This window comes from Aureobasidium melanogenum (genome assembly GCF_000721775.1).
Source record: "Aureobasidium melanogenum CBS 110374 unplaced genomic scaffold scaffold_5, whole genome shotgun sequence".
NCBI classification, from domain to species: Eukaryota; Fungi; Ascomycota; class Dothideomycetes; order Dothideales; family Saccotheciaceae; genus Aureobasidium; species Aureobasidium melanogenum.
Window position 1 is genome coordinate 578,463 of NW_024470057.1, and position 14,573 is coordinate 593,035.

At 51.8% G+C, this 14,573-nt stretch overlaps 6 protein-coding genes across 6 annotated transcripts; 4 read left to right on the forward strand and 2 right to left on the reverse strand.

The window, feature by feature from the left end:
* Positions 1 to 476: 476 nt before the first annotated feature.
* Positions 477 to 1,091, forward strand: M437DRAFT_44484 (E3 ubiquitin ligase SCF complex, Skp subunit; the record flags this gene model as incomplete). The annotated part of the gene is made up of 3 exons (XM_041020909.1): positions 477 to 540; positions 596 to 684; positions 744 to 1,091. The coding sequence occupies 3 exons, from the start codon at positions 477 to 479 to the stop codon at positions 1,089 to 1,091; spliced, it is 501 nt and encodes a 166-aa protein (XP_040881760.1).
* An 896-nt stretch (positions 1,092 to 1,987) lies between these two features.
* Positions 1,988 to 3,310, reverse strand: M437DRAFT_43867 (GDP-mannose transporter; the record flags this gene model as incomplete). The annotated part of the gene is made up of 4 exons (XM_041020822.1): positions 1,988 to 2,421; positions 2,486 to 2,863; positions 2,922 to 3,009; positions 3,071 to 3,310. The coding sequence occupies 4 exons, from the start codon at positions 3,308 to 3,310 to the stop codon at positions 1,988 to 1,990; spliced, it is 1,140 nt and encodes a 379-aa protein (XP_040881761.1).
* A 538-nt stretch (positions 3,311 to 3,848) lies between these two features.
* On the forward strand, positions 3,849 to 4,466 carry M437DRAFT_23498 (thioredoxin-like protein; the record flags this gene model as incomplete). The annotated part of the gene is made up of 2 exons (XM_041019058.1): positions 3,849 to 4,166; positions 4,221 to 4,466. Coding segments are annotated over 2 exons (564 nt in total), but the record flags the coding sequence as incomplete, so codon positions are not given.
* An 868-nt stretch (positions 4,467 to 5,334) lies between these two features.
* Positions 5,335 to 6,881, reverse strand: M437DRAFT_43297 (saccharopine reductase; the record flags this gene model as incomplete). The annotated part of the gene is made up of 4 exons (XM_041020721.1): positions 5,335 to 6,390; positions 6,438 to 6,643; positions 6,705 to 6,787; positions 6,847 to 6,881. 4 exons carry the CDS (start codon positions 6,879 to 6,881, stop codon positions 5,335 to 5,337), a joined length of 1,380 nt encoding a protein of 459 aa, XP_040881763.1.
* Positions 6,882 to 7,191: 310 nt separating this feature from the next.
* Positions 7,192 to 8,409, forward strand: M437DRAFT_43577 (uncharacterized protein; the record flags this gene model as incomplete). Its single annotated transcript, XM_041020771.1, has 3 exons — positions 7,192 to 7,244; positions 7,303 to 7,585; positions 7,921 to 8,409. 3 exons carry the CDS (start codon positions 7,192 to 7,194, stop codon positions 8,407 to 8,409), a joined length of 825 nt encoding a protein of 274 aa, XP_040881764.1.
* Positions 8,410 to 12,015: 3,606 nt separating this feature from the next.
* On the forward strand, positions 12,016 to 13,889 carry M437DRAFT_73668 (uncharacterized protein; the record flags this gene model as incomplete). The annotated part of the gene is made up of 2 exons (XM_041026074.1): positions 12,016 to 12,752; positions 12,806 to 13,889. The coding sequence occupies 2 exons, from the start codon at positions 12,016 to 12,018 to the stop codon at positions 13,887 to 13,889; spliced, it is 1,821 nt and encodes a 606-aa protein (XP_040881765.1).
* Positions 13,890 to 14,573: the final 684 nt, after the last annotated feature.

Below are 14,573 nucleotides of genomic sequence, written 5' to 3' on the forward strand. Positions count from 1 at the left end.
GGACGGCGGGGATGAACGTCAATGCCGGGTGAAGCTATCGGTTTGGCCACCGGCGACTACTACCTACTCGTTTGACGCTGGCAATGGGGTGAAAGCATATCGGAGAATAACAATCACAGCAATAGCACATGAGTAATAGCACACAATATTGCGATAGAAGACACGCCAATGGGTTTTGGCAGAAAGCTAGGCAGACAGTGAAGATGAGCAACAAATAGCAACTAAAAACTCGATACGGTCTCACAGGCAGATTCAAGACACAGTGAGGCAGGCGCAAACTGCGAGAAGGTCTGTGCCGCCAGGCACCAAGCGCGACCACTAACTGCAGTACCAACACCCCGCGACTACTTAACTCTCACCTTCCACCACCACTGTCGTCACATTTTCCGCGACGACTCTCCATAAAGCCACGCACCATCAACACTTGTCTTCATCCACACCCACACCACACACAACCATCTACAATCCATCACAACATGGCTTCCACCGATGAGCAGAAGATCATCCTCGTCAGTTCCGATGGTGTCAACATCCAGACTGGTATGCGCACTCGCTCTTCGTCCATCTCTACTTGCTCTGCTAACGCACATTGTAGACCGCATCATCGCCGAGCGTTCGATGCTCATCAAGAACATGATCGAAGATCTTGGTACCCCCGGCGAGGAGCCCATCCCCATCATGAACGTGAGTCTCATCCCCACCATCCCTCAACATCTTCCAGTCACTGACTCATCTTGCTCCAGGTCTCCGAAGCTGTCCTCCGCAAGGTTCTCGAGTGGTGCGACCACCACAAGAAGGACCCTCCCCCGGAGAAGGATGAGGACGCCGAGTCCCGCAAGAAGACTACCGACATTGAGGAGTGGGACCAGAAGTTCATGCAGGTCGACCAAGAGATGCTCTTCGAGATCATCCTCGCCGCCAACTACATGGACATCAAGGCCCTCCTTGACGTCGGCTGCAAGACTGTCGCAAACATGATCAAGGGCAAGTCCCCCGAGGAGATCCGCAAGACCTTCAACATCCAGAACGACTTCACCCCCGAGGAGGAAGAGCAGATCCGCCGCGAGAACGAGTGGGCCGAGGACCGCTAAACTTCTCATTCAAACTCGCCGCTTCACGACAAAGCACTCATACCCTCGTCTACCACCAATACCCACCTGCCTTGCTCAACACACTTATGGATTGCATGATGCGTTGCTCTTCAATCGAGAGTCAACACACCGGCCTGGCGTTCTCCGGAGTTTTCTTATCAAGTTTTCTGATTTCACGCGACACTTGACGATAGGGAAAGAGGCAAAGAGCAATCGGCAGTGGGGTGAATCAAGATGCTGTTTTCCCCTGCTCTTACCTGACATGAAGATATGGGGCTAGTGCATAGTTCTTCGCCAACAACACCGCCTACTTTCTATACCTCTCAAGAATTGAAGCTAGCTCGTCCAAAATACAAGCATCTCTGACTTTTTCTTGTGTTCTCTTTGCTTCGATTCCTTATATAGCGACTTGTTTCTTCACACGAACGTCCCAAGCTTGCTTTTCTCTAGCCTGCGCACGTCGTGTGCTCAACTTGTTCGCTCACATCATCCAACCAAGCAATGCAGACGTGGTTTTAGACATTCGTAAAGGATAATGAAAATATCTATATTTTGAAAAGAACAGCTTTTACAAGTGAAAGGGGTGATATCAAAAAGGGACACATGTCAAGGTTCCCAATCCGCTCCTTCAAGAAGTTCAAACCATACCAACACATGTCATAATCCACAACCCACGGCCGCCCATCTTCTAGAGGCTCCCCTAACGCCAGACTCTCCGTACATGCATGAGTCCCTTGTAATTCTGCCGCTTCATCGCGACTCTGTCGTTGCGCGTCATTGAGCCATGTCTGTTCTTCTCGCGATTCTTCTATATTTGCTTGAAAGCCATCACTTTGACTGTTCAAGTGGAGGCACAGCCATCCTGAAGCTGAGGATATCTGCTTCTCATGTCTAATCTATGACTTGAAGCTGTCCTTCATGCTCTGGCTGCTAGCACTTGTGACGGTGGTGGGAAGAGTAGGTTTGCTGCCCTTACCCTGCCAGACCTTTGCGAGAGCGTAGACAATACCGGAGATGAAACCAACACCGATAGCGCTGACGGAGGCGAAAGTAACGGGAGCGTCGAAGAAGATAAGGCCGGAAATAGCGATGGGCAGCTTGTTGAGAGCACCGACCATGGAGTAGGTGGTGGACGAGGTGACGCGAACACACCAGGCAGAGGTGTAGGAGATGAAGACTGAAGAGAGACCGGAGAAGATCATGGCAATGATGATGGAGTTGCGCTGAGCAGCAGGGAAGTTGAGGGCGACGTTGGCGCTCGACCAGTTCTCGAGGAAGAGGGAGCAAATGAGGAGGATGGGGATGGAGAGAAGGTTGTTGTAGTACATGGCTAGAGAAAGTATGGTCAGTTTTCCAAGAGTTGGTAATACAATAGAGAAACGAGAAAGACGTACTGTCAAAGTCCTTGAAGTTGGTCAACTTGATGCGCTTGCGCATACCGAGGACGTAGGTAGCGCTGCAGAAGCAGTTCAGGGCCATCCAAATGTAACCAGAGTTGAGAGTGGAAATCTTGTCGCTGGCAGCCGAGCCCGAGTGGCTGGTAAGAGCGTGCTGAATGTCTGCCCATGCAGCAATGAGAGACGAGAGAACCATGAGACCGAAGGAGAAGAGGGCAGTTCCGGTGACGCTGCCTCCAAACCACAGAACCTCACCATAAGCGATCAGGATAATGGTCAAGTTCTTGAAAATGGTGTAAACGGGGATGGAGAGGTATTGCAGAGCCTTGGTCGAGGTGTAGATCATGCCGATGAGGAGGAGGGAAATGGGGAACCCTGAGTTGGCTCAGCGTCAGTATTTGTGCTGTCGCAACAAGAGGAAGTCGGAACGTACACTTCTTTGCTTCATCGCTGTTGAAGTCTCTGTAGGTGATGATGCCGGCAGACTTGCATGACTGAATGGCGACAATGCAGACGACACTCTGGGCGAGGAGTTAGAGGTTGTTGATGAGGGAACGTGGTGGTGTGGGAGGTCGAGCTTACCTGGACAGCGAGGAGGAAAAAGTTGAGGTTGAAGTCAAGACCGCTGAGAACGTATTTATTGGTCGTGGTCATGAGAATCGAACTACCACAGTAGGCCAGGATAGCAATGACAGGGCTGTTCAGCTGCGAGGCCTGGGGAGCTGCAGGCATCCTTGGGGCAGGAGCGGCAGCAAAGGCCCCATTTCCTTTTTGCTCGCCGAGCTCGATTGTGTAGTCTTCGTTCTTCTTGTCGTCAGACATGGTTGCGGCGAGAGGTCGGGGTACGATGTGGTGTGGACAAGGACAAGAAGACAAGAAGAGAAGGTCGGCGAGAAAAAGATGGTGATGGGTTGGTTATTCGTGTCTTCAACGTTCTGGGGCTGCCGCGTCGCTCTCACACTTGACCCTTGCTCCCTGCTGTTTTGAGCCCCTGTCTGCTAAGTTATTATAAAATAAGATTTACCCATCCCACTCTTTCCGCGCGCACTCGTGTTCCTCTGAAGCCACTCGGCTCAGCTCCAGTTGACAGCGCTGTGCCCCTTTCTAAGCCATGCCATCAGCCATCGTTCGTGTCATCTCTAAGAACCGTTCCCCATCCGGACTGCCATGTTTCATAAACATAAACCATCGGATCCCCAGCTGAAGCATCAAAGTGGCTTGGCACTCCCGCAACTCTGTCTTTCGGATCTCTCTGCCGTAGCTCGCCCTAGCCCTACCCTCTAAATCATCTCATTCGAACAAAACATCTTTCCAGCTTGAGCTCCACTCCGTACTCGAACACAATACACCACACCTCACAATGTCTAACGTCGACTCCCGTGTGGCTGCTGTGTTGGATCGCAGCAACCAACATGCAGATTCCGATGACGAAGATGCCCTCATCGCCGAGCTGGAAGAAGACGAGTCTTCCATGGCTGCCTTCCGTGAACAGCGATTGCAGCAGCTGCATGGCGAATTGGCCCGCGCAAAGGCTCAGCGCAACTCCGACTACGGCACCTACACCGAGATCAAGGACGAGAAGCAGCTCATGGATATCACCACTTCGAACAAGCTGTGTGTCGTCCACTTCATGAAGCCTGACTTCAACCGCTGCAGAATTATGGATCAGAAGCTTGCCGTGAGCCCCTCCTCTGTCCTGTCACTGAGTCCTGCCGACTAACTTTTCGTCCAGGCATTGGCGCCCAAACACTTCGACACCCGCTTCCTCAGCATCAACGTCGAAAATGCCCCTTTTCTCGTCGTCAAACTCAAAATCCAAGTCTTGCCCTGTGTCCTCTCCTTTATCGACGGCGTCAGCACCGACAGAATCATCGGTTTCGAAGGCATCAGCTACAAGCCCGACTCATTCACGCTGCAGGAGCTCGAGGCCCGTCTGCTGTATGCAAAGGTTCTGGTCAGAAGCAAAATGGTTGACGAAGATGAGCATCGCTCGGGTGCTGTGCGCTCGGCCAAGGTCACTGAAGAGTACGATGATGACGAATGGGATTGAACTATAATCAGCCTTGCTTTTCTGGAATGCTGTGTCCTCGCGATTCAGATTGCACGCTACGCCATAAAAGCTGAGGAAGTGTTCTGATGGAGTCACAAAAAACCGCATTATTGCCAGCATCAACGCAGTCAGATGTCCGCGATCCCGAGGAAGCATCGAGTGCATACAAGGAAGTTTTGGGGTCAACAAATGCCTTTGAATCGGGCGTGCAGAAATCGCAAAGGTCTGTCCACCTCAGAAGTAAGCAGAGTGCGGTCGAGAAAAACATCGAAGACTCGAGTATTTCGAAGGACTATTTGCATCGTTCGGGTCGACCTGCTCCCCGTTCAACCAACAACCAGACTTTACAGCAGATCGACCCACGAGTGGGTTTACACAGGGACGGTGTACGATGACGGTGTGTGAGAGAGATCTTGTGACTGGGAGACTTGCCATAAGTCACCTCCATGAAACACCGAGACAATCAAATGAAGGCACTTTCTATACCTTTTCAATGCTCAACGCTTTTTGTCCTTTTATAAGCTCACTTGCGAGAATGTTCAGTAGCTTGTTAAGAGGTTAGATCCCGAAATTATCGCTTCCACACAAGTCTCGAAGAGGTAAGACAAGAGCAGGAAGCAACTCCTCAGCATATGGGAAGGGAACAGTATTCACAAAGTAGAAGGCACAATTTCGAAGCAAAAAAGGACGGTCAAGGGAGACATACTGCCTCGTGACTTGATTGACGTAGAACTTGTCATAACACATTTGGTTCGTTTCATATCCCGTCGCATCTACATTAGATTTTGTTCGACATCTACAGAGTCTTTTCCTTCATCTCAATGCCGTACTTCTCCTTGAGCTCCAGTCTCAGAGGCTCAACGATCTCGGGGCTCATGGGAGCAAGAACACCCTTCTGTGTGATCTTGCCTTCAAGGACCTGGAGAACGGCAACAGCACAGGGGACACCGACCAACTTGGCCATGGCGCTGTAGCCCTTGGGGTCACCGTACTCGACCAGGGTGGAAGTGCGGACCTCCTTCATGCCGTTGGCGTGAGTGATGCCGAAACGGTGCTGAAGCATGACGAGATCGCGCTCGCCCTCCTCGTATTGCATCTTCTTCTCAAGAGTGGCGCAGAGGGTGTCGAGGGGGTTGTTACGGGGCTCAACCTTCTCGTCTGAGAAGAGTCCAATCCACTTGAGACCGTTGATGATGCGCTCCTTCTGGTCGTTGTCAGCAAAGCTGGTCTTGGAGCCGATGGCCCAGACGAGGTCGTCCTCGGCGTGGCTGCTACTGCCCAGGATTTGGGCGGTAGCCTCTCTCCAGGTAAGGGCAGGAGCTTCGGGGTGAGGCTTGAGGAATTCCTTCTCGGTGTCTTCCAGGAAGCCCATGTCAACCAGAGTCTTGATGAACTCGGGGAAGCCTTGGTAGCGCAGAGTACCACGGATGATAGTCTCGGCCTCGGGAATAGCATAGCGTTCTCTGTAAGGGGTAGAGTCACGGTTGGGGTATGCGACAAAGGCGTAACCAGGGTAGATGAAGTATGGCTTAGCAGTGGCCATAAGCTCGGGGCCAGCAACCTCGACGATCTTGTCATCCTGGAAGTAGCTTGCCTGGTTGCGGAGGGCGAGCAGGACACCGCGGCTGCTCCATGAGAACTTGTAACCAAGAGGGTTGTCACTGCACTCGGGGGCGGGCAGGCCACCACAGTAGCTGAGGAAGCTGGTGATCTTTCCACCGGCCTTGTGAACCTCGTCGATGGTCTTGACGGCGTAAAGGTGGTCGATACCAGGGTCGAGACCGATCTCGTTCATGACGGTGATACCGGCCTCCTTGGCAGCGGCATCGAGCTCGAGCATGGCGGGAGAGACCTGGACGAATCAGACATGGTCGAAAGACACGAGAGATTGTGACTCACATATGACGTGGTGACGACGTGCTTCTTCTGGTTGATAGCAGCCTTGATGACTTGAGCGTGGTAGGTGTAGGGGATCAAGCTGATAACGACGGAGTTCTTGCCAATCTCGTGCTCGAGGGCGGCCGAGTCGTTGACATCGAGCGAGATGGGGCTGCAGTTCTTCAGGCCTTCGCACAGCTTCTTGGCTGAGTCGAGGGTACGGCAGGCTGGAATGGCATGTCAGATGGGCGTTGCAGATGGATCAGCAGGGAGGCAGGGTCTAGATACCAACAGTGACTGAGATGTCGTTGTCGCTCAAAATCTCAGCAGTAGGGCGGGTAACGAAACCAGCTCCAAGAAGGAGAACCTTCCTGGTCAACAGTCAGCATGTGTTCACTCTGGCTGAGGCCGAGAGCTTGCAGCTTCTTACTTGGAGCTTCCGAGAACCGTCAGCATAGCATCCATGGTGAGTATATGACTTTAAGAATGGCAATTGAGGAGTATACAAAAAGATCAGAGAGTTCAGACGACACGGCCTGCGCAGTGAGTGATTGCAGCGCTTAGGGACGGTCGAAAAGTGGTCCCCTCCGATGCTCGGCCAATGACGAAAGCTGGCACATTTGGGAAGGTGGGGGCCGACGAACCAAGCCGAAGCTTTTCCGTGTATCCACACGCGCGCTTTCCTTTCTTGACAGCTTTCTTTCCAGCTCCTTCTTCCTTCTTTTGTTTATTAGCTGGTGCTGTCGCAGCCGTCTCCATCAACATCGTCGTCGCAATGTCGTCGCCTTCGCTTGCAGACGCGTTCTGGGCAGCACCTCCAATCGCTAGGTAAACATGCACTCTCAGTCCTGTCTCGACCTCTTCCTTTTCCTGACTCTTGGTACAGAACCTTGACTGCTGCCACGCTTGTCTTGTCCATCAATTTTTGGATCCTGCCGATCATCAATCGCAACTACTTCATCTTCTTCCCTGGCGAGGTGTTCAAGCTATGGGTGCCCCAAGTCTGGCGTCTTGTGACGGCCTTTCTTATTACCGGTCCCAAGCTGAGTTTGATCTTGGATCCATACTTCCTGTTCACATACTGCAAGGCCTTGGAGGTTGACTCGGGCCGCTTCTCGCAACCAGGCGATCTGTTCGTCGCTCTGGTCTTCATCTGTAGTGTCATCTTGGTAAGAGGCGTCCTTTTCTCGCTGTCATTTCCTTTTGTCCTTCACCTATACATCTTCTACCCCTCCTATATCTGCCCGCCCAGCCAAAAACATAGCTGAAGCGGTTCCTGGAAGGAGGGCAAATTACCGTCGTACTGTGTCATGATCCGTCATTCGCAAAATCCTTTAGGGTCATGATGGAGTATGGCCGTGGTGGGATTGCCACATTGAGAAAGCTGCTCGGCGTTTCCTTGGTCGAAACAGTGGTTTTGGCACCCTACATCTCTTCACTTGACACTCATCTCGTATTGTCTCGTTCAACGTGCCACTATTGCAGTACTGATGACTACTCAAAGCTCCTCACAGGCTTCATCTTTGGCGGAGGCTTGCTCTTGAGTCCTCTCATCCTTGCTCTCGCCTATTTGCATGTGCAAGATGCACCCGATGCTATGATGACCTTCTTCTTCTTCAGCATTCGCCGCAAGTATCTGCCTGCTTGTATGTTGTTGGTTACCTTCCTAATGGCGGGTCCGTACGGAGCCCTGTTGGAGGCCTTTGGTCTTGTTGCTGCCCATCTCTACGACTTCTTGACCAGAATTTGGCCGTCGTATGGTGGTGGTACCAACCCAATCAGAACACCACGAATGGTTCAGCAATGGTTCGCTAAGCCTTTTGGCTCAGGCACCACTCGCTCCTACGGTACCGCCTTCCAGGCTCGCCCTGCGGGCTCTGTCGGTGGTCAGTCTCAGACCGGTAACTCATCACGTAGTAGTGGATGGACAAGCGGCTTTACGTCTGGTTCCTGGGGTTCTCGTGGACCCGGCAGAAGACTCGGTGGTGATTAAGCATTCAGTACGCAAACAGAACTCAATCGAAGCATCTTTTCTTTCTTGCACAGCATCTCTACTTCCCGGTGTGTAACGTGTTATGAACAGGGTCAACCCCTGGTGATTGTGTCGACTTGGTTGTTCGAGGCATTTCAGCTCTGCTGACGATGTGTAACTAGACACAGCTCGTATCCTACCATGAAGCAAACCCTAGATGCTGACTATGAAAATCGTGACAGAGATCACCTTGTTGTCTTCTGGATGATGACATTACCTGGAGCAAACAAAAAAGCTAAACATACAGCAGCAGGGATTCCCACGTGGTCACCCACCGTAGTACTAATCTGCCGTTCAACTGCTTATGTATGGCAGAGCGGACGGGATGCCCAGTTTTCAGCTGACTGTGGCCGTATGTGCTCAATTCACAATTTTATAAAATCATATCTACACAATCTTTTTGGCTAGCGACAAGACAAGCAGCACATCTCTCTCCTCGACATCTCTGTCTGGACTTTAAAAAGTCCAACACTGTAACGGTTGAGTCAGGAGCTTAGGCTAGTCCAAAGTTGTCAATAGTGTCAATATGTTGCTGGCGTGATGGTACCATTGACATACATCACTTTGTACACTAAGTGTGTGCTGTGGAAGCTGTGGCCGGCGAAACGTGGATAGCAGCACGAAGACCACAGTCATATGGGCTATCTGTCTCATGATTACAATTGGAGACCTGTATCGCAGGCCTTGGACCAAATTCAAGGCTGTCGCGGACGTGTTCGTCTCAAGCAGAACGTTCATCAAGTTAACCAGGGTTGCTAGGTCAGAAAGCAATTTAGAACAAAAAACAAAAAAGAAACAAGATGATGGTTCCTTGGATGTGTCATCCTGCCCGACTGCCGTCTCGACTGGTCTCGTCTCTTAGTTCTATTACGAACACCATTACAAACAGTGCAGCCGGCTAATGTCTCGTGAATCGAGAGATCTTGCGTATCTCACGGGGACACAAAGCAGCGATCTCACGAATTCAGATATGCGTACGACTCCTGGTTCCTGTGGCGCTTTTCGCAATCTACCACTGTAACACTGCTATGCGCTGGACCGCTGCTTGTATATGAATAAAGTGGAACCGAACAGAGTCGCGATCGGTCGAACTCCTTCTTGATCTCTTGCCTGGCCGATGACGACCAAGAAGCATCAACCATGAGCGTCCTGGTTACATATAAATGGTGATACCATCCACATGGGACATCTTTGAATATCTCAGTCGTTTAGTACCTGGCATGTCGTACAGCGTTGAACGCTGTTGAACCGGATAAGCCCGTCTGTGCCACCGTGGACTCGAACTGCTCCCGTTCTTATTGGCCATATTGCTGGACCTTCCTCGGTACGACACGGGAGCAGACGTCCGCTCAGACACTACACGACAAGTATCGACTACGAGACGACGAGCCGGCCGGTTGTACCAAGACTGTCGAAATGCGTGAGCCCGAGACTCGAAACCGCGTCTGTTGCAACAATCTGTTATCTATCAAGGATTAGCATGAATCGCGCTCCTACTGTAGTTGCTTGAGTACAGCTTCGAGGACGCTGTGGCGCAGCCAGACCCTGTTTGTTCATTCACCCCAGATGTCAACACTGCACCAAGCGAGCAGAAACAAACGACACCCTATTGTAATGTCGAGGACAACTAGGATCTCAAGGGCTGGCTTGTAGTAGGAGGCAGTGAGCTTGAATACATCAACCGATAAGCCAGCTACATGTGTGGCTAAATCCAAATTCATATCGAATTGAGTGCCATTGTCAAGAATCGAACGTGTATGTGATATTGTGATACTCCGCAATAGCGAGTGGAGCAGAGGGAGCGCATTGCAGTTGTTGTGCTCTTTGGGTTGCTGCATTACGTCGTCCGATGCCCCGACAGGCAACAAGGGCCGTCCAAGCGGGGGCTTATCAGGTACAGACTACACTGCACTCAGGCCTTGGTAGGGTGGGGGGCTTGCAGGCTGCCTGGCCGACACCTGGTACTGAGACTGATTCGACAAATGGCTGAACACCGAAGGGCAGGACAGAAAGCGGCCCCTGAGATGGTCATATTAGTCAAGCGCCATGGTTCTTTGCTTGGACGAACAGTCGGTTGAAGCAGTAATTAAGCAGTTGATAGTCAACCTGGACCGCTGTACAGCACTGCCGGAGCGACAATGCATGAACATGGGTCAATGACAGCTAATAGGGTATCGGCTACCTGCAGCAAAGAAGTGGATCCTTGAACCTGGATTGCTTGTATGCACGTTGAGGAGTGGAGGCGAAGGAGAGATCTGCCTGGGGCACGCAATTACGAGGCCTGTCAGAGCGTGGCTGCTGTCAATTCTGACACGACTGGGGTGGCTAATGCAGTATGGTGCATGCAGTGGCCTCACCCAAAGTGCCGCATCACCGGATGAGTGTGCGAAGTGGATGGAAGTCCAACAGATAAGGGTCTACGTATTTGATGAGAGGACTACCCTAATGGGCAACAGCCGGAGCGAGCTCTGTCGTATTAGAGTTGAGTCGATTGCCTAGGCATGATCGACGCAGCGGCGCAGAGGCAGTTACCAGAAATCGAGGGCGCGTGAGATGTCGTATGACGCAAGCGCGGGGGTAAGTTGGGGATCAAACGTGGGTTCCCCATCTTGGTCGTGCAGTCCAAGGACAGCGAGAAGATATTTCTCTCGCTGACGAGCGAAGCAGTCGATGAATACGGGTCGGAGGAGTGATAGACTTTGGCAAGAAGAGATGGCGTGGCCTGCCATTATTGCTGAATGACCAAGCAAGCTTCAAGTGCTGGACAGCGGATAAGGCGGGATGATCAAAGTTTGGACAAAACCCCAGAGGAAAGAGCAGTTCCTCCAGAGCGAGTCCCACAAATAAACCCGGGGCATCAATCGATGGGCATGGAGGACATGGTGGTGCAATAATGCCACTCGGGGTTACTTTTGATGGCGCGCACGCTGGCAGGCACGGAGGGAGGCACGCAGGGCCGCTCGATCTCGACAGAGATTGGAAACTTGGTTCCCCCATTGCAGGCGCAGACGCAGGCGCAGGCCCCTTATGCAAGCCGTGTGCATCTTGTCCCCCAGGCCGATGTGTCGCCGTTGGCCTCTCTACATAATGCCCCATGAATCGTCGCACCGAGCATGAGCACCATCCATCATCAATTGCTCCTAATAGTTCTCGTGTGCTTGAGGGGCGTAGACTGGCAAGACTCTGCTGCGGTCGTCTTGTCGTCTTTGGTGTGAAGAATCAAATCGGTTCCCGGGCCGAAGAATTCCTGGACAAAGTTTGGTGCGTGGTAGCTCAGACAAAAGCGCCGAATTCGACCGGTGGCTAGGCCATTGCAGGCCAAGGAAACGAAAGGCGCTTTGATCAAGGAATTGAAGGTGGACAAACCCTCTCCATCCTCTCTTTCGTGCTCTTGCAGCTCTCCCCAGCACCATCCATCGCCTTTACTGACGACCGTCACCTCTGCCAGCATCCAGAATGCCGCTGCCTGTTCAATTCTAGTCGCTGTCCGATTTCCACCATTCTCCGCACGCCCACTCTTCGCTTCATTTCCCCGCCCTGCCTTGCGCCACGGCTTGTACCAACAATATGGCAGAGGTTCTGTCCAGGTCGCGAGACGACCAATCCCAGTCCTACTTCGCCCAACCCAACTCGACTTCTTCCTCGCTCAAGCGCTCCCACCCCTCGAGATCTTCGCTGCTGGTCGGCTCGCCGCCTTCGACTTCGCACCGCACCACTTCCGAGCCTTCCTTGGAAAACATTGGCTCTCTCAAACGCTCCTTAGCTTCTTCCGGCTCACTCGCTGCCTCTCGCCAATCCTACTCCAACTTCAATCAGTCTCAAACATCCACCGCTTTCATCCCTGACCACCAACCGAAGCTCTCGTTTGAGCTCGGCCATCAGCCAGATCATGGTCTAGCCTTCCCCGCCTATGACGAGGTTCAATTCTTCCACGAGGACGAGCCGCTAGATCTTCCTCCCAGCCCTCGGCCTGAAGATGAAACGTCTGATGCTGATTCTAATGATGGTCGAGGCGACCGAGACGACGAAGATGATGCTGGTAGCACTACCGATACTACCCGCTCCGACTCGCCTTTACCCACACCCACCGTCGCTGACGACACAGCTATCAAGCACGAGCCATCAAGGCACGTCGACTATCTGTCTCATGACTGGCGGGAGGAAGATATCTGGTCTTCCTGGAGGCACATTGTGTCACAACGAAAGGTATATGGCCAGAGGTCACGCCTGGAAAATGCGTCATGGAGAACGTGGGCTAAATCCAAATATCACCTCCCAACCGTGTCACCAGAAACGCTTAATTGGTACGCCTGTACGATTTTAGGACCGCGTGGCACTGTAGACTGATTTGACACAGGCTGAAAGAGAGTGATGTGACCTGGCTCTATGGGCCTTTACAGCCTGCCTCGACGCACCCAGTAACCCAATATTCGCCCGACCCTAGTCCACATTTCTCCAGCTCCAATTCCTTCGTTAACAAGAAACCTATCCTCAAGAAGCGAAGCATGTCTGAGGTAATGCTTCAACGCTCCTTATCAACCTCATCGCTCGTAAAGCAGGCTGCCGCTGCCGTACAGGCCCAGCAAACGCTGCCACCATCTAAACGACCTACGCTCGGTCGTTCGTCTGCCTACATACCCTCCGACAGTCTGATGGTGCCCGGTGGTAGAGACCAGCTCGACTTTTTAGACTTGGGCTGTTTCTCCCCGCGTCCTTCATCAGGAGACCGTTCACCATTCGAGTACCCCAAACGTCACATTCGCTTTGATGAAAAGGTTGAGCAATGTATCGCCGTGGAAGGCAAAGATGGCGACGAAGATGAAAGTTCTGAAGATGAGCGAGCGAATAACGATTCCGACTCTGATTCATCTGATGACGGTATCGTCATGATGAGACGTCCTAAAAGGAAACGAGCAGTTCGCAAACCACTATCCAGAAGCACTTCCTCTAGCAGGACGATTGAGAAGCTTCCGTCTACTACATTGAAGAACAAAACGGAAATCAACGAGCCTTTTTCCCAGCCAAGTCCTTCTTTGGCACGCTCATGGAGTTCGAGTAAACTGCCGCAATCAGCTTCTCAGGAAACTTTGAAGCCATCTATCCCCTCGAAAAACCATATCCTGCCCCCTGACGACGAGGAAAGCGAGGATTTGGACTCGGACGATACAGAATCACTTAGATTGAGTGCATTTGCGAATCGAAGAGACAGCGTGGCCGTGCATAGATCACGGACGTCGGGTTCACCAGCCACTACACCATCCGAAGATGAGGATGGACAAGAGGGCTCTGGAATGCGCCGTAGCGGTTCGGGGATGTTCATGCCTTACGAGGAAGACGAAGATGACATCGTCGCCGCCGGCCTTTTCGGCAAGGTGAGTGACACTTTAAATACCGCGAAAGACATTGCCCATGTAATATGGAACGTCGGCTGGAGAAAATGATGGGCTCCAAGTGCTTTATTGGACTTCTTTCATTACTGTGGGGGGCGCAAAGAGTAAACAACAGGAAGAGGATTGGCTGGGATTGGTTATTGCATTGGTTTCTGAGTTCAGGCGCATTTGACAGGCGGGTGGCTATACAATGGTCTCTCTTTCTTGGTTTCTAAAGCGTCGACGTTTTTCTGTCTCAGCATCGAGCGATTTCTTCACTTCTTCGAAATCTCAGAGACGATTCTTACCATGTACCTATACTGAGTTTGTCAACAGGCTCGCTCACTGTAACAGCCAATACGGCATCTTCTATCTTTTCTATCACTCCAAAATGTGTTGGAGTCGGTCAATATTTGAGCGGTTTCTGCCGCGTATACAGGCGCACCTGCTTGGCACGCAAGATACAACGCACTTTGTTGTGTGCGCACAATGTGCAGATACGATGTCTCTCCCCATCAATCAGAGCTGAGCGGGCAAGCATGAGGTTTAGACGAGCCAAGAGACTGGTATCGTCGTTCCATGTCGCAAACCAGGTATCATGCCATGCTTATCAAGTTCGCTTACGGCAAAGACATGACCTGCAGGAGCGGAGAGTCTACATGGGTTCTCTGGAACCCAGTGATACTATTGTTGTCATATCATATTCACCATCTGAACGAGTAATGCAATTGGCCTCAGCGACAGTCGTGATTTCGT